Genomic DNA, 19,267 nt, shown 5'->3' on the forward strand with positions numbered 1-19,267 from the left:
ACATTCACACATGCCTTGGGGTATGTAAAAAAAGTATTCCGCACATGCATGTAAAAAAATCTGCACATGAAAAAGATTAGAGGGAACACTGCTGATCACCCCCCACCGTTCCCTAAACAGATCCAGTCACATTTGGCAGGCTGGGGTTGAATTCCTGCTCATCTATCACCTGTCTCATTATTAGCACAATCAGACGTCTTAGCCTGACAGCTGCAGAGACCAGCTGGTGAAGAGGAAATCTAAAGACACTGCTGGCGCAGACTTTGCAACTGTTCTGCCAGAAGCAGCCGAAGATTAAAAACAGAGCATCTGATGGATCTGAAGGGTAGTTACCAAGCAGCCATCTGAGCAGGGTTGAGCTTTGCAGGGGGGCAAGAGGAGTGGAGAAAAGCAGTGAAGGCTAACTACAGGACAATTACGGGACTTTGCTGAACAAACCAAGGATGCATAGCTCCAGCGGTGGATCGTATTTGTGACAGCAAATCAGAACTTCAAAAGAAAGTCAGAGGAAAATGAAGCCAGACCTTGCACAATGCACCGGCTCACTTGGACAATTTACGGGAGCAAGGAAAGAGATGGCAAGCTAACACTCTCCTAATCAGGGCAACGTTCCCCTACCCCAGTGATGGGGTATTTAAGGTTGGCATCAGGAGCTATAGAGCTAAGCTGTACTCAGATGTTCCCTAGCTGAGTGCGTGGACGGCCACCCTGGAGAGATTCAAATGCCACCCAGCTGACTGGCAGAACGCCCACAGCCAGCAGCATGTGTTTCTATTGGTGGTGCACATCCACACATGCCTTGGTGCATATAACAAAGAAATTATTCTGCACATGGATGGAAAAAAATTAGAGGGAATGTTGGTTACACCCCTAATTCAGGGGGCATCCTCCTCTTCCCCAGTGAGCAGCTGTGTTGGCAGTTTGCCATCGGATCCAAGGCCACAGGTGACATGTATAAAATGGGGCAGATGGCCGGGTGCAGGTCCTCATTAGGTGGCTCCCTGCCACCCATCTTACTTCTGTCAGGACTGTTTCCCCAACCCAAAGCATGTGCAGAAAAGGCCGCAATGAAAACAAACCAACAGCGTGATGACTCACCACCCGGGTGTTTAGCAAGACTCTGGTTTCTGGGTTGGGGGTCGCGCCAAGTCCACTAATGGGCTCCTCCACTTTCACTTTCACCGTGATGTTCTGGGAGCTCACGGCGTTTTCCACCATCAGCAGCATGGGGCTCGCGCGCTCCCCCACCCCGCTCAGCTCGACCACCGCAAACCAGGTGTCGTTGGTGTTCCGGGCGCAGTCCGCTGTCAGCGGAACCACGGCTGGCGGGCACGCCCCTTCGAAGGGGAAGGTCCGGTTCTCGTCGAGCCAGCTTGCTGTTGCGTTCGCCCCTGAGGAGATCTTCACCACCAGCCACGTGTGGTTGGTGGGCACGTAGACTTTCCCGCTCTGAGGAGGGGGGTAAATGACACGGAGGCCCGACACCGGAGAAGCCACCCAGAAACTACAAGACAAGTTGGCACTGAAGACTCCATAGTCCACCGTGGCATTGACGGTGTAGAAGCCGGGGCGCTCCAGTCCGGGATTGGATGGGCTGGTAAGCGGCGTTGCCTGTTCGGTGGCAGAGAGAACCCTGAGAGAGCACACGGTGTCATTGTTCCAGAGCGCTCCAGTGAGGCAGGTGGACAGGCTGGGCACCCAGTCGGAAGAGCTGGTGTTGAAGTAGTTGGTTCTGTACGGTGATATTGTGCTTGGCCGACAATGGAGGAAATAGCCCGGCGCTGCATCGTGCTGGATGCTGAAGACATCCTTAGGCCGGACAAAGGTGTCTTCACCTTGAAATGTCACCTGTGAAAGGGAGGGAGATTATTTTGATTCCAGGGTTTAAATTCTCAGCAGCCACCGTCATCCCCTTCATCAGTCCTAAATTTGGGCAGGTGAGAAAGTTTACTGTTGAATTTACAGCTAGGATCAAGACCACAGCAAATCCAGTAGAGCAGAACTCAACTCAGGGGGCATTCTTACCATGCTACGCGCTTTGCTGATATGTATGGAATGTGCTGTAAACTAGGGGAGACACATCAGTTTTATTCCACAGGTTGAACCTCTATAAAGCAGGACTCTGGTCAGACAACACCCTGACAGACCACGGATGTTCCTGGATCAGAGAATGCTGGTGTGCTGCGTGCGGGGGGGGGGGGGGGGGGGGGGGGGGGGGGTGAGAGAGGCGGAGAGCTAGGGGGCAGTCAGGAGCCAGGGGGCCAGAAATTAACTCCCCTGGTCCAGCAAAATCCCTCATCTGGGACCAATCAGGTCCCAAGTGTGCGGGACCAGGGAGGTCCAACCTGTACAGCATGGGTCCATTAAAATCTTGCACAAAGCTCTGAAAACGGACCCTTCCATCCACTTCATAATCGTAACAAATGATTGGGAGACTGGTTAGAGGAAGGAAGCGGTCATAGTTCCTGGGTTCTATTCCGGATTTGGCCACTTACCTGCGGTGTGACCATGGATAAGTCACTTTGCTTCTCTGTGCCTCAATGTCTCCATCTGTAAAATGGGCACAACACCTGCCACACTGGTTGGACCCACAGTTCAGTACCCAAGGAAAGTCGCCCTGTCCAGACATGGGTTATACCAGTTAATTAGCACTTACCAGATACTGAGCAGAGGCGCCTGGCGGGATAGTGAAGAGAAACTCTTTGAGGAGTTCATAGCTGAGCTGGCTTTCATTGTGCCCAGAGAGGGAGGTGGTGCTATTGGTGATGGAATCGTTGGCACAATCCGCTGGGCTGCAGCAACTGCTTAGCGACAAACATGTGTTAGTCAAGTGACACCATTGGAAACCAGCAGGGCATTCAAGTAGTGTCCAGGGTCCAATATCCTGAGAAGTGTGTGTTGGATAGGTGGCGGTTTTTTCCTCACTGTAACCTGGAAGGTGGGAGGAAAGAACAAATCTGCTAGCTCAGGCACATACTCGTGTAGAATTAAACTCAGAACAAAATCCCCACATGCTCAAAATTCAAGGTACTTTCACATTCTCCCGTGAACTTGAAAAAGTCAAAACTGTCCATCAACGTTGCTTTTGCGGCCAAAAATGGACTATGTTATTGGAAAAGTTCATTCGGGGGGGGGGGGGGGGAATGGTGCCTTTTCCAAAGAAAGCAGGCCAATTTTAGAGCTATTTCCAAGCAAAAGCAGGCCCCCACCCCACCCTTTTTTTTTTAAGCAGAGCTGCTTTTCATGTTGAAAACACATTGGAAGTTTTTACAAGTCGGTGCTTAGATACAGAATATCAATTTTCCAATGTCAAAATCTCTCTTTTTTGTTTGTTTTTTGTTCAAAACTCTGGACTGTGTGACTGCATCGAACAAGCTTGTGGGAAAATTCACTCCCACCAAAACTGTGACTCTTGCACAGTTGCACTGAAGATTCATTTCTGCCCAAGATCTGGTCAGTCTTTGTACTTCCTTACGTGGGACAATTCCTTAAGGAAGCCTTTAGAAGCCATTATCAGAAACATCCTCCTATGGCTTCAAGCGTGGCCCAGATACAGACTTGCGAAAGTAGAAGTAACTTCCCAGACATCAGATACGGAGTGAACCAGCTCTGCCGAATTCACAGCATCTATTGTCAAGCCTGCAGGCTCAGAGCAATTCCCCACCACTGCCCCAGCGTTAAAGCTGCCTGGGAACTACAGGGGACTCTTGTCCAAAGAGTGTGGACGCTTTGTGAGGCAGACCAAAGGAGACTACGCGGAGGGGGGTTTGTGCAGCACTGTAGGCCTTTTCTGGTCTGGGAATCAGCATCGTTTCCCCCTGGCACTTACATTCTGAATGAGCCACCTGAATATTAAAGAGGAAACCAAATGAGCTTGTGGCCCGGGGGTAGGCCCAGAAAGCGGCAGACTGTACACTAACGATGCAATGCCCTGACTTGCATAGTCGGGCAAAAGAGATGATGACTATTTATCACAGCCCCTCTTCTGCTCCCTATCCAAGGATGACACCCCCGCCCATCCCCCCCTTCCCCTGTGATTCCTTCTCCACTGAAAATCTTCCTTGAGTTTTTCCTCCTGTCCTCTGTCTCCATCTTCCCCATTGCTGCCCTGGTTCCACTGCCCAACCCAGCTTCTCGCCTCAGGTTTCCCTTGCCCCACTCAACATACGCACTAACCCAGAATATTCCCCTCACAGCCAGCCCATAGCCATAGAGTGTCTGTCAGCTACAGTGTCTGGCTATATATTGCCAGTCCACCCTCATATTTGCCCACTGCTCTATCACCCTCTCTATGTCATGTGGGTTGGGGGCTATGCTGGAGGCAGGAGATCTATGATTAGAGCCATGGGGTCTCCATAATTTAGAGCTTCAGTCCTCCAGGGCTCTAACCACAGAGGCATGGCCTAGAGCGCCTCCCCTCACTCACAGGCGGGGACCTCCCTGACAGCCTAGGAGGCTGGAATGCTCTGGAGGCCTGGTCCATTTTTTGCTGCTCCGCGGTTGGAAGGCCGGAACGGCTCCGTTGGTTGTGTGGGGAGCAGAGCGGCTTCTCCCTTCATGGCTAATTCAGACGTTCAGGTCCCATCTAGCCCAGGAGACACCATAGGACCAGAGAGTGAATGATGCTACTGGTGCCCCAGAAGTGAAGAGGCAGGAAGCCGTAGCCATGGCGAGAGGAAGGGCCTTTGTTTTGTCAGTTTAATGCCAAGGCCCAACACCTATTTTGTGGAACGGGTGACTGTTAAAGATTTACCCCTCCCATCGGAGGGCGAGAGCTCATGAAACACATGCACTGAAAAGCCCCCAGAAAAACCAGAGAAGACGACATCTTGCCAGAGACATCTCAAGATTAAAAAACCAACCCCTCGAAAAGCCTCTCTCAGGCCTCCTCTCTCCACAAGAGGAAAGGCCACAAACTCAGTGGGTTTTTTAAGTAACTCTTTCTCAGCCACCTTTAAAAAACCCTTGGAGTCAGGGGAGGAGAGAGAGATGTACCTTCTCGACGTGCGGGTCTGTGCACCTGAAACCTCACGTGAACCGGACGCTGCAGGTCTTGGGTCTCAAACTCAAAGGCTGTTAAAAATGCTTCCTGCTGAAACTCCAAAGTGGGGAAGACCATCGTCTGGAAAACAAAACCCAAAGCCTTCAACTGGCACTGCCCTCACGGAGCTTCCCTCCGCAGGGACAGGGTGCAAGCCCTTACCTCCACAGTGTCCGACGGCGCTGGCAGAGACCTGGCCCTGGCCACGAGGTTCACAGACCCGGGTGTGTCAAACGCAGGGTTGCCCACATAAAAGTTTTCGGCGTTCAAAAGAATTCCTGTTTCCAAGGGAAGCATCAGGCAAAGCCAGTGAGAGCCAGACCCACCCGCGCTAGATCACACGGCAGCTCGGAACAGTAACACCCAGCACAGGGGGAATTACAAAATGGGGTTTGGACCAGTTCAAATCACATGCTCCCTCCATTCTGGGGGAGAGGCAGCTGCAATGATGATTCAGTTACCTTCCTCTCCACACAGCAGCTTTGATTCCTTTCCCAGCCTGTGTAATTAGAGCGCGCAGCGTTCCCAGCACGACAGGGCTGCGCAACGGCCAGCCATGTCGGCTTCTGGGAATCCTGCGAACTCCACCCAGCCCGCTTCAGGCGGGATTCACAGCGCCGAGGTTCGCGCAGGACTTCTGGGTAGAAGCACAGCCCGCAAAACGCCACGTACAACTCAACCGACACCGCCCGGTCTCCATCCTAACAACCGACATTAGCGCACGCTAGTCAGGCAGTGAGATACGGCATCAGGGAGCAGTGATGGGGACCTCTCCACCTCTCGTCTCTTCATCCAAGTCCCCTCGCTTCCCCGTTTCTCTTTATTCCCAACATTCCCGTCTGTCTTCCCCTCCCTTGCCCTGGAGCGAGGAATTTGTCTTCCAGCCAGCCTGCTTCCTCCTGCGGCCTGTGTGAAGGGGACCCTGTAGTGGCTTCTCCACCAAGGATTCTCGCCTCAGAGTCACCCTGACCTGGGACACCTTCGGCAGCCAGAGACCCAGCCTGTGCCTGGAGCCAAAGCACATTCCGTCTCCAGCACAGGCACGCCCAAAATTTGTCTCAGGCTCCTCACTGTGAACTTTGGGGAACCTGGCCTGTGGCTGTCCACATGGAGGAAACTGGCTGGAAAGGAAGGCCGCTGCACACAAAGCCGGAGCCTCCGGGAAAAACAGGAGCCCAAACGGCCCTTAGAAATCCTGGGGAGCTCGGAGGAGGCAGCCCTGTGTGTCTCGGCATTCCCTCCCATCCCAGGCTGGACTACACACGTCCTGCTGTCAGGGATGGGGCAGAGGGACCTCTTTGCTAGCACAGGTCCAGATCCGGAAAGGAAGCAGAGGTTAGCCAACCCTGCCTTTTGCCTAGCACAGATACCACTTAGCACCTTGTCGGCCTCAATGTAGCTTAGCTCGGGGGTGGGCAATAATTTTCGCTGCGGGGGGGGGAGGCACACCACAGATTTTGGTAAGCGGTCAGGGGCCGCACATTTCTTCTTAATGAAATTACATCGCCAGCTATCGCGAGGCTGGGCAGGACCCGGCCCGCGGGATGGAGCCGAACGATTCGATCTGCTTCTGTCCGCTTACAATTTACGTCCTGCTGCCAGAGCCGCCCTGCTGCTATCGCATTGCCTGGCCGCTGCCGGGGCAGCCCCACGATCGGGAATGGCAAGCCCTTTAAATAGGGGCCTGCTGCCTGAGTCACCGCCTGGAAATTCGGTGGCATGAACAGCAGGATATGAATAGTAAGTGACCACATGCCACCCATAGGCAGGATCAAATTGTTAGGTGGGCCGGACGCAGCCCACGGGCCGGACGCAACCCAGCTATGATATAGCTGGTCAAAGCTGACTTAAGAGAGTAGCCAACCTTGACTTAACTTCCACCTCTTCTCCTTACTCAGCTTAACCCCTCAGGGCACCGCACTTCCATCCCCACAGCACCAACTCTCAGAGTGAACTGGCTCCGGCCGCGGGGCTCAATCTAGCAGTGCAGACCTTTGGGTTCAGGCTGAGGCTCGGTAAACCTTTATGGCAGGAGGAGCTCCAAGCTCGGGCTGCAGCCTGAACCCTCGTGAGCCCAAACCTGTTGGCCCGGGGTGTGCGATTGCTGCCGTGGTTTTCTTATTGCAGCATAGACGTGCCCTGAGGGTATGTCTAGACTACATGCCTCTGCAGGCAGAGGCATGTAAATGAGACTACCTGACATAGTCAATGAAGCGGGGATTTAAATATCCCCCGCTTCATTAAAATAAAAATGGCCGCCATGTTGTGCCGGCTCAGCTGATCGTCAGCACAGCACAGCAGTCAAGACGCGGATCGGTTGGCAAGGAAAGCCTTTGCCGACCGATCCTGTAAACCTTGTTTCAGGAGGCATAAGGGATCGGTCGGCAAAGGCTTCCCTTGCCGACCGATCCGCGTCTCGACTGCCGTGCTGTGCCGACGATCAGCTGAGCTGGCACAACGCAGCGGCCATTTTTATTTTAATGAAGCGAGGGATACTTAAATCCTCTCTTCATTGACTATGTCGGGTAGTCTAATTTACAAGGCTCTGCTGGCAGAGGCATGTAGTCTAGACATACCCTGAATGTGCAAACTGAAAAGGGACACTGCGGCAGAGGGGGAGGGAAGGAGGGAACTGACGTAATATCCAATAACAAAATACCAAATGCCTGTGTAAAATGCACCCCCCTTCCAGGCTCAGACAACTGGGGTGCTGCACAAGCAGCGAACACAGCAAAAAAACTAATAATGAACAAGAACATGGTGTAGCCACATTTTGGTCTGTCTTCTTCCCTGACTTCCCAGCAATAGCAGGGTGCAGGCTGTTACACTTAAACCTGATGTAGCTGTGTACTTAAACCTGAGCACGGGTTTTTCCCCAAAACTTTTCTCCTACATCTTATTATGAATACGAGGCCACGTCCCTGGTGATGACGCAGTGCCTGGGTGGGGTTAGAGAACCTTTGAGACATTTGGGTAGGGCTGGCAAGCTGGCCACATGCCAGAATCCTGCCTCTCAACCCACCACAGAAAGACCAGTTTATGGCTATTCTCCTAGGGCTGCTAGTCAGGGGTCTGAATGTCAAATCAATGGGGTGTCCTGCTCACGAGGGCAACCTGAAGTGAGCTGGTAAACTCTGCACAAGTGTGGCTAAAATAATACTGCCGGTCCCCGAGTTGCGAACGGGCGACTTACGACCGTTCGCAGTTACGACCGAAGCTGTCGTAAATGGCGGACCCCAAGTTACGAACGCGATCCGCGCTTACAAACAGCGCAGTCACGTGTAACTCTGTGGGGTGCGACTGACGAACAACCGAGTTACGACCAATTGCTTGGTCCATAACCAGTTCGTAAGTCGGGAAGAGGCTGGACAGGGACGGGGCCCAGATAATTAGAGGACAGAGAGACAGACAGACTCTGCACACCAATCAGGCCTGTGCACTCAAGCCTGATATAGAACCATAGAATTCTAGGACTGGCAGAGACCTCAGGAGTCATTGAGTCTGGCCCCCTGCCTAAGGCAGGACCGACCCAACTCAATCAGCCAGGACTTAAAACCTCTAGGGATGGAGATTCCACCCCCTCCCTCAGGAACCCATTCCAGCGCTTCCCCACCCGCCTAGGGAAATCGTTTTTCCTAATCTCCAACCTAGACCTCCCCCACTGCAAGTTGAGCCCATTGCTCCTCGTGTTCTGCCATCTGCCACCACTGAGAACAGCCTCTCGCCAGCCTCTTTGGAACCTCCCTTCAGGAAGTTGAAGGCTGCTCTCAAATCCCCCCTCACGCGTCTCTTCTGCAGACTAAATAAGCCCAAATCCCTCAGTCTCTCCTCACAGGTCATGTGCTCCAGTCCCCGAATCATTTTCATTGCCCTCAGCTGGACTTTCTCCAATGTGTCCACATCCTTTCTGTATCGAGGAGCCCAGAATTGGACGCAATACTCCAGAGGTGGTCTCCCCAGTGCTGAATAAAGGGGAATAATCACTTCTCTGGATCTGCTGGCAATGCTCCTCCTAATGCACCCTAATATGCCATTAGCCTTCTTGGCTACAAGGGCGCCCTGTTGACTCACATCCTCTGTCATCCCCGAGTCCTTTTCTGTGCTTCCAAACTAATGCACGCTCAAATATCGTAGGTGGCTATAAAACAGGACATTTGACCCATTCTACCTTCCTTCAAGTGACCCTACAGCACATGCTTTTGTGTCCGGAACGTTTGTATGAGACCCTGAAATGTCCAACTCCCTTTGGACTGACATGCCAGTAACTGATGCTCAACCCATCCCCCTCCTGCCGACACGCAGGCGCAGGAGGCCTGCAGAGAGCTGGGCCGCAGGAGAGCCCACCTGTCAGATTGTACTCGCAGACGTAGCTGTGCTTGGCCATGCACAGGTCCGTGTTGCACTGGCCTGTCGGGCCCATCCGGACACAGTGGTCGGCGTTGGATGGATGGGGCTCTCCCGGCAGCCAGTTCTGACAGCTCTCCAAATTAAATCCTTCGTCCTTCTGCTGAGCTCCAGCGCTTGCAAAATCATTGAATCCGATCCAGACGTCCAGGCCCCTTCAAAACAATGCACAAGGACGCCAGCACATTTCAGGAATTGACAAGTGTTAGGAGGAGCTGGGACAGATTCCACCCCAGCTTCTCAATGAAAATCAGCACCCCCCCCCCACCACCGCCATCTGTGGTCGATGCGCCCTTTTAATTACCCAGTGATTGGGAGACCCATTCTCCCCCAAACGCCCTGACTCTTGACAGACAGTTTCCTAAGGAGCAAACCGTATGGTGAGCTGCTCCCCTGTGAAAGCCATTCTCAGAAAGGCATTTTGTTCATGCCTCACCAGGCGTGCAGACACCACGGTGAACATCTAGCAATGCCGGTGTCCCAGAGGGAATCAAGTGATCGCCCATTCCCAGGCTAGAGACACCAACCCTGCCCACCCTGGCTAACAGTCATGGTGACAGGTGTGCTACCTGAATCTGCCTTAACAAAGCTGGGACCACATCTGAAGTTCTGCACTCAGAACCTCCTGAGGAATGTGTAACTGCCACCAGGTGGATTTGAACCCGGGACCTCTAGAGCTGAGTATAGGAGCCTCTACCCTCTGAGCTAAAAGCCAGCTGGCCCCAGCCCATGCTGCAGAGGTCTCTTGATGGTAGCTGTTGCTGTGGTCTAGGTACCACTCACATTGCTCAGTAACCACACTAGGTATAGGGGGTTACAATAGCACTTGGGCTCTCCTGGCCAGGTGGGCTGCCGAGAAAGCCGAATTTCCATTCGCTGTGCGTGCTGTCTCTGTCTTTCAGCACCCCTGCATTTCACCTATGGGAGCGTCTCATTAAGGGAAGCTACAGTCACGCCATCCTGAGATACATCCTGGTACAGGAGCGGGGCACCTCGACACTACAGAATATAGCGTCATAGCGTTTCACTGGCTAACCGATGGAAGGGGGGGAAGAGGGGGAGTGGCTCTCGTCCGGCTGGAGTGGTCCCCCCGCACCGGTTGACCTGAAACAGAAAAGCTCGCCAGCTGAGAGCAAGGCTCACCGGTTCAATCTTCTCAGCCCTACAGCAAATCCATTTAGGACATGGAAGCGAAGAAGAAGGTCACATGCAATGGAAACTTCCAGGGTCATTTTAGGTCAATGGTACATAACTTCCCCACATGGCATTTTGACTAAGCACCAGCGTTGGCTGTTGCAGAAAATCCTGCGGGAGCTCAACTGGTCGTGGGCAGTAGGAATTTCCGCTTGACACCTCACCCCAAAGATGCGGCTCTCATGCGCAGGCCTTTGTTTCATACTAGCACAAAGCACCGCTTCTCCACCCTCCCCTGCACTGCCTGGCTGCTTCTGGGAGGGGTCCCTTCCAACTGCGCCCCTCACCGCTTCACTTTCGAAATCCGAGCAGCCCGTGCGGTCGTGCCGCTGTGTCGCAAAGAGTGGCCGGCAGAGACAACTGGTGTCTCTCCACCACCAAGTCTCCACTGGCTGACACGATTAACGAGGTCACACCGAAAAACGGCGAGAAAAATACTTGTTCTGTGAATCAGTCGTTTTTACCGCAAATCGGATTAAAACTGAAGAACGGCTGTGCTTTGTTCCTGAACTCTCTGGAAGGGATTCAGGAGAGTGGGCTAAGGACCAGCCTTTTTGCTGTCATCAGTCAAACCCAATAGAGTTTTTCCCTCTTCTAAGTCCAGCTATGATCTAACTGCAAGTCATCCAACCCACCGCCCCAAAGATTGGCTAGATCCTTCCCTTGTCTCCTGCTTGACTAGTGGTTTCCGTACCTCTAAAGAAGGGGGCATTGGAGTAAATTTGAAGTAGGAGCTGGATTGCGCCTTCCTTATTACAGCAGTAGGATCTGAGAACTAACAACGTGTCTGTCTTGGGAGAGGAAAAGTTCTGGCGTTTTGGAAGGGGAGAATGCTTCGTCCCCTGCTGGTTCTAGGTGTTGGGGGAACTGGCGTGCAGGGCTCTGGTTCTGGGAAAGATCATCCAATGATGGGAGAGAGGAAGAGAAGAGAGTGACCGTAAACGGCTGTGTCCGCTAATGGGAAACAGATTTTTGCTTCTGTCATTTTCCCACCAGAAACCCTGGAAGTCGCGCGTTCCAAAATAACCCCGTGGCTTATATTTCATTTGTCTTTTATCGCCAGGGAAAACGCATCCTGGAACCATCTCATTCATGTTTATCTGAGCGGATTAATAAATAAATAAAGAGAATGAGGGAGCTGGAGCGGAGACCAATGAGCAGCAGCAGCTGGAAAACAGCTTGGCCGGCTCGCTCTTTCCTGAGTGTCATGACTTCATCGCCACGGCAGTCCATCCAAAGCCCCGCACGCAACTCGAGACAGACCGGGCGACCGGCCGTGATGGGCTCTTTTCACTTGGCCTTGCTGGGCAGCACATGTTTGTAATCTCGGGATCAATCCCAACGTGACGAGAGCAAGACAAGAAAACAAGTTGGGGAGAAAGGCCGCTGGGCCCAGAGCAGGCCTGTTCAAAGGCTACATCACATGCAGCTGCTCCAATCTCGTGTGCTTTCTGGGACGTGTTTATGAAGGAGCCGCTGCCAACATCTGCATCTGTATGGGCTGATGAGAGCTGTCAGCCCCTCGGAAAGCTCTGAGCGCTTCCCCTTTAAGACGGCTGGTTGCAGGAAGGGCACTGGAGGGGTGGATTTCATCGCAGGTGGACACGTTCCCTGCTTCCTGTTTGGAACGTGCGGGCTGGGAGGTGGAAGAGAAGCCTTCCGAGCCCCACACACGGGAAAGCGGGCTGCCCCGGGTGACACAGGATCGGGGTCTCACGCGGAGGTTGACACCACGGGACGGGACGGCTGCGCGAGACTCAGCTGAGAGCGGCAGGCTCCCCAGCACCACCTGTCCCCTTCCTATCCCGCCTGCCTCGTGTTGCCGGGCGCCACGACCCCAACAGCACTTTGGACCATTTCGTACGTGGTCTGGAGAAAGGGGGAAACAGTGCGGTGGCAGTATTTGCAGATGACACTAAACTGCTCAAGATAGTTAAGACCAAAGCAGACTGTGAAGAGCTTCAAAAGGATCTCACCAAACTAAGACATTGGGCAAGAACACGGCAAGTGAAATTTAATGTTGATAAATGCCAAGTAATGCACATTGGAAAAAATCATCCCAACTATACGTACAAAATGATGGGGACTAATTTAGCTACAACCACTTGAGAAAGAGATTTTGGAGTCAGTGTGGATTGTTCTTTGAAAATTTCCACTCAGTGTGCAGCGGCAGTCAAAAAAGCAAACAGAATGTTAGGAGTCATTTAAAAAGGGATAGAGAATAAGACAGAATATCTTATTGACGCTATAAATCCACGGTACGCCCACATCTTGAATACTGCGTACAGGTGTGGTCACCTCATCTCAAAACAGAGATCTTGGCATTAGGAAAAGTTCAGAAAAGGGCAACAAAAACGATAAGGGGTTTGGAATGGCTGCCATATGAAGAGAGATTCAAAACATTGGGACTTTTCATCTTAGAAAAGAGGAGACTAAGCAATGATATGATCAAGGTCTATAAAATCACGACAGGTGTTGAGAAAGTGAATAAGGAAAAGTGATTTACTTGTTCCCATAACATAAGAACTAGGGATCACCAAATGAAATGAATAGGTAGCAGGTTTAAAATAAACAAAAGGAAGTTTTTCTTCATGCAATGCATGGTCGACCTGTGGAACTCCTTGCCAGAGGATGGTGTGAAGACCAGGACTTTAATAGGGTTCAAAAAAGAGCTAGATAGATTCATGGAGGTTAGGTCCATCAGTGGCTATTAGGCAGGATAAGTATGAATGGTGTCCCTAGCCTCTGTTTGTCAGAGGTTGGGAATGGGCGACGGGAGAGGGATCACCTGATGATTCACAGGGTACACTTTGCCCCTCACTCAAATGACCGCCAGAGAGCAGCTAGGGTCTGGACCTTCCAAGGTCTCTTTCATACAATCCGCCCACACAAACCTGGAATAAAATGCTTCTCTAGCAGGACTGAATTCCTAACAAATTCAGTCGCCACTCCTGGGTCGCAGCCAGGGATGCTGGAGCATGGCTGTGCTCATTCCACTACCTTCTGCCTTCACCCAGGCGTTAGGGATGTTAGCGTTTTGTCGTTTAAATGAGTAACCGATAAGCCTGGACTATATCAGAGGCAGGAAGTTGGGAGGGGGGAGGCGGGAGCTGGTATCTGTGGGGAGCTGGCTTTTAAGCTAGGCTCCCCATGTGTGCTGGTTCCTGCCAGAACAGCCTGCTCTTCTCCTCCCCACAGGGACAGCAGCATGGGGGGGCAGGCAGGAGCCAGTGCTTGGGGTGGGGGGAGAGCAAATTTATAAACCATTTCCTCACAAGCACCAGCTTCCCCCATGCTGCTGCCTCTGTATCAGAGGCAGCAGCGTGGAGAATAGGGGGCTGTCTGAAGCTCCCCATATGGACTGGCTCCCGCCTGACACCCTGCACTGCTGCCTCTGATACAGGGGCAGCAGCGTGGGGTGGCAGGGGTCCCCCAGGAGTGGGGCCGGGAGCTCAGCGCGCACTGGCTGCCCCCAAGGGAAATTTTAGTAACTGTGTAATCGATCAAACTTTTTACAGCTACACAGCTACTAAAATAAAGGTCATCTAGCATCTGTACCAGACATACATGCGCAGGGACCAGAGAATGTCCTCACTGGATGCAGTGACCCTGACGCGGCTATGTCCTATAACAAGCGCACATGCCCTGGGAGGCTGGGTTGCAGCGAATGGTTGCCACATCCCCGCCATATTGCATCGCTTCTCCTGGACTGTCTCTTCCCCGGGAGCTAATGAGCAGAGCCCGCTATGCCCGGCCAACAGGTAAAGTCACCGCGTGGCTGGTAACCCCCCTTCCTGCGTCTGCCGCCGATCCCTGCAGAGCACAGATGCCCCCAGACTGTGAGAAAGGCGAGGGCCCTGCCCAGGGCAAATCCCAGCCGCTGCCGCCCTCGCTCACCTGATGATATGAGCGACCAAGAAGCGCTGAATCTCAGGACTGCTCACAGAAGCCAGCGCTCCGTCGCCACGGTCCTGGCAGTGCTGTTGGGCCTCCAGCCACGGGGCCTTCTCCACCACCAGCCGGTAGCAGTGACGGTTGCCAGGGAAGACCAGGCCATCCGGTGGGCACATTGGGTGAACCACTGCACGAGAAACAACCCAGAGCGTGACCCCCCGTCGGCAGACCCGGGGGGGAAGGTGGCTCACCCGGGAGACCCCCACCGGGCCAGTGCGAGGCACCAGCTCAGCGGCTGTGATCACGTCTGCCTCTCGGGGCTGCCTGGAGAGAGGACACGGAACCCACGAGGAGCACCGGCCCTTTGTGTCCTGCAGGGGTCGCCAGCCTCCAGCCTGCGGGCCAGTCCCCGGACGGAGCAATTGTGCAATCCGGCCTGGGACGCCCGGCGGGCTGGAGGGGGGCTTGTTCATTGCTGGACCCCAAGCCCCGCCCTCTCCCATCATCGCCCCGCCCTCTGCCCCCCATGGGGCCTCGTCCCCTGAGCACGCACGTTTGGGAATCACCAGGGGAAGCTGGTTCTGCACCCCCCCCCGCTGCCCTCCCTGCAGCGGCAGGAGCCACGGGGGAAGCAGAGCGGGTTGGGCAGGGCACACTTGTGTCATTGCACTCCACTTCCCCATGGTGAAAGGGCAGGGTCGTGACTGCGGCCACCACCAGGCCCCCGGTGATCCCCAAAGCTGCATGCTTGGGGTGTCATGTGGGGGAGAGGGCGGGGTGATGGTGGGAAGGGGCAGGGCTTGGGGGAGGGTAACAGACAGCCGGGTGGGGTGATGGTGGGGGTTGGGGAGGGTAACAGACAGCCAGGTGGGGTGATGGTGGGAAGGGGCGGGGCTTGGGGGAGGGTAACAGACAGCCGGGCGGGCTGATGGTGGAAGGGGCAGGTCTTGGGGGAGGGTAACTGACAGCACCCCCAGCCCAGCATGATCACTCCAGCCAGGACCGGCCTGCGGGCCAGGAATTTGTGACCCCGTCTGACTCCCTTAGCTCCAGCAGCAGGGCCGTGTGCACGTGCTGCCGTGCGGCCTGAGTTCTCACCCCACGAACGGGCTGCAGAGGGTGGAGGTTGCCCTATCATCCAGGGCATGAATAAGGCAGAGGCGGGGGAGGAGGGAAGCACTGATATAAAGAAAAAGGCCAGGTGGGCATGGCCACACAAGGGGGCACTTCTAGTGAGACTGACCAGAGGCCCTAGCCAGGCACCGTGCGATGGAAGAAACCCTGAGTACTAAGACTGCCCGGCCTGTCTGCACAGAGCAGGTCTGGTTCACCAGTGCCTGGTGCACGCCTTGCACCGGTGCAAAATCCTGCCAGAACATTGTACTCCAGTGGTGGATTCACGCACCAGAGGCACGGCAGCGGGCAATCGGGCCCTTCGCTCCAGGTGCTTGCAGGGCCTCGAAAGGAAGCAAGTTTTGGGGGAACCAATTCTCAGTGTCGTTCGTCTCACCACCCAGCCCAACCCAACCTCAGCCCCTCATCAGCCTCATCGACTCACCTTTGCCCAGCCCGTCGTTCTCGGCCACGATACGATACACGGCGGGGAGGCCGATGCCGCCCCTATTCCTGATCCGTAGGTCGAGGCTTTCATTCGTCCGCACCATGGCAGGACACTGCAGGTCTATCAGCTCAGGGGGAGCCACCACCTCGACTTCGGTGTGCACGGCGGCGACCCGGGCGCCCACAAAGAGGGTGACGGTGACGTTGTAGCGCCCGGGCGAGGCATACTGGTGGAGCACGGCCTTTTCGGTGGTGTTGCGAAGCCCCGTGTGGTCCCCGAAGTCCCACTGGACGGTGCTGACCGTGTCTGGAGCACTGACATGGAAGGCCGCTGCGTGGTGACGGTGGTGAGGGCGGGGAGGGCCCGTGAGAGAGGCCTGCAGCCGGGCCGGGAAGAACGAGCGGAGAAGGGAAGGGCCGCCGCAGGCCTGGCCAGCAGAGCCCTCGGTGCAAAAGGGCAAACAGCCGGAGGAAGAATTGGGTTCCACGGCAACGCCGCACAGACACTGCGCCTGGGCGCCGAGGCTGCCGTACTCCTGGGCGTCCGCGTAGCAGAGGGCGCTGCAGGCCTCCTCGCTGAGGTTTGCGGAAGGAATGGACGTGAAGAGGATGACGGAATCGGCTGCCCCGGTGTTGTTGTCGGTCACGCAGGCGATGTACGGCGCTCCTGGAGGGGACACAACAGAGAAACGGGCTGCAAACCAACCACGCCAGGCCGTCACACGGGTGGGGAACCTTTCCGGGGTCGGGGGCCGCTGGCCTGCACAAAACTCAGTCGGGGCTGCACAAAAACCCCCAAACCAAACCTCTCACTGACATGGCCCCTGACTGAGAAGGAGAAAGACTCTCTCTGCTTAGACAAAATGCAGGACAATGTAGCACTTTAAAGACTAACAAGATGGTTTATTAGGTGATGAGCTTTCGTGGGCCAGACCCACTTCCTCAGATCAAATAGTGGAAGAAAATAGTCACAACCCTTTGGTATATATGGCTGTGACTATTTTCTTCCACTATTTGATCTGAGGAAGTGGGTCTGGCCCACGAAAGCTCATCATCTAATAAACCATCTTGTTAGTCTTTAAAGTGCTACATTGTCCTGCATTTTGCTTCAGCTACCCCAGACTAACACGGCTACATTTCTATCACTATTCTGCTTAGACGTGAGCACACGGTAGAGGGGTTCTCTTCCTGGCTCTGCCAGTGATCCTCTGCAAGGCCTGGGGTCGTTCACTTAACTTCCCTGGTCTCTGAGCAATAAACCCACGCCCAAGCCCCGCCACACGGAGGTGCATGCCCACTGGCACACACTCGGACTCCTACGGTGCATGCTCCACACACAGACACATGCAGCAGGTTCCATTCCGAGGGCAATAAATCATTCGCGTATGTTCTCCCACTCTCGACCTGCCTCCTAGGACGGGTGGGTTTTTCCCCCCTCTGCCACAAACACATGCTGATTTTGCAGCGTACACGGCCTCAGCCCAGCTGGGATTTCTTTGCTTCATGTCGAGTTCTGCCCACGCAGCTGAGGCCTGTTTACTGGTCTGCGTCTCACTGTTGCTACAACATCTCCCAAAACATCTCAGCGGTGCGGTCCTTGTGTCCGTTTCCCATAACGATCCCCCGCTGCCTGCCCCAACAAGCCTTGAGCCATGCTACCTATTCAGAAATGCCAGAAGGAAAGCCCCTTGTGGTGACTGTAGAGGCTTGGAAAGTCCCTTTCATTAAAAACGCCAGCCCAGTGACAACCCCACACGATCAGTGACCGCCGTTAATACCTGCTGGTGTCTCCCAAGGAGAGACAAGCCAGGTGAGCGACTCGATTTTATCGGACCAACTTCTGTGGGCGAGAGACACCAGCGTCCTAGCCACAGTGAGTTTGGATATGACCTCGCTCACCTTGTGTCTGGAGTCTGCTGAGACCAACTTGGCTGCACCTACGCTGCAGACAACAAAGGTGTTTCCCGGGCCCATTCTATTCTCTACAAGTGCCTCTGCTCCACCCCAGGATCTCAGTGCCTGCCAGTCCTTGCCCCTGACCGAGCTCTGCCTCCCACACGGACCAGCCTTATCCTTCTGGTAGGAAGTGCCGCTGCGCCCGAGGAACCAAGATGTAGGCCGTGGTCTTCCTCTTCTCCTTTGGGACACCTTACAGGCAAGTCTATTGTCCAGAATCATAGAACACTAGGACTGGAAGGGACCTCAAGAGGCCATCGAGTCCAGTCCCCTGCACTCATGGCAGGACCAAGCACCGTCTAGACCAGTGGTCTCCAACCTTTCTACACCTAAGATCACTTTTTAAATCTCAGAGCAGGTGAAGATCTACCGCCCCGCCCCTTCCTTGAAGCCCCGCCCTCTCTATTCTCCTCCTGTCCATCACTTGCTATCCCCAGCCCTTACTTACACACTCTGATAAAGTTTATTTTTAAATTATGCGATGTATAAAATGAAAATCAGGTGTTTATAGTTATGAAATAAATGGTCTGTTTTTTATTCATGCTATTTACATCGAAAATGAAGCATTTAGAATTATACATTTTGTGGGGGCAGAGTTCTGCGGCTGGGGGCAGAGGAGAGGGAACAGGGTGCTGGGAGGGCAGAGGACAGGGTTCTGCAGCTGGGGACAGGGTGCCAGTGGAGACAGAGTTCGGGGAGTGGGGATGGGAATAAGGACAGAATTCTGTGGCTGGGGACAGGGGAGTGGGGACAGAGTTCTGTAGCTGGGGAGCGGGTGCCAGTGAAGGCAGAGTCCCTTGCATCTCCCTCCTCCCAGGATTCCCCCCCCGAGGGAAACCAGCGCGTGCCTGCCCCAGGGCCAACCCCCACCTCCGCGCAGGGAAGCACCCCCCACGCACGCCTCCCCCGGGGCTGACTCACCCCTCCTGTGAGGTGCAGGGAGCCGATGCTCCCTCCCGCAGTACACCCGGCAGAGCAGCTAGCGCACTTCCGGAATCACCGGAAGTGGCGCTAACCTGCGGGACGTCTGTCCATCCCTGGGAAGCTGACACTACCTCCATTTTCACTTGAGGTAGGTAGTGGGGCTTCTTGGTGGTGGGAGGGAAATGGGAGCAGGGCGGACAGGACGCCTCGCGATCGACCAGTCGATCGTGATGGACCTGTTGGTGACCACGGGTCTAGACCATCCCTGATAGACATTTATCTAACCTACTCTTA

At 54.3% G+C, this 19,267-nt stretch overlaps 1 protein-coding gene across 1 annotated transcript in view; it reads right to left on the minus strand.

Annotated features, from left to right (window-relative positions):
* The window catches only part of PKD1 (polycystin 1, transient receptor potential channel interacting), a 150,010-nt gene that overhangs the window by 59,453 nt on the left and 71,290 nt on the right, over positions 1-19,267 (minus strand). The window contains exons 5-11 of the mRNA XM_075899843.2: positions 16,092-16,760; positions 14,537-14,720; positions 9,386-9,600; positions 5,204-5,319; positions 4,996-5,122; positions 2,657-2,931; positions 1,099-1,848 (exon numbers count right to left, since the gene is read on the minus strand). Coding sequence (XP_075755958.2) covers positions 1,099-1,848; positions 2,657-2,931; positions 4,996-5,122; positions 5,204-5,319; positions 9,386-9,600; positions 14,537-14,720; positions 16,092-16,760 — 2,336 coding nt within the window. The remainder of the gene's footprint in view (positions 1-1,098; positions 1,849-2,656; positions 2,932-4,995; positions 5,123-5,203; positions 5,320-9,385; positions 9,601-14,536; positions 14,721-16,091; positions 16,761-19,267) is intronic.

The sequence above is a fragment of the Pelodiscus sinensis genome, chromosome 15 (assembly GCF_052426305.1).
Source record: "Pelodiscus sinensis isolate ZL-2025 chromosome 15, ASM5242630v1, whole genome shotgun sequence".
NCBI lineage: Eukaryota > Metazoa > Chordata > Testudines > Trionychidae > Pelodiscus > Pelodiscus sinensis.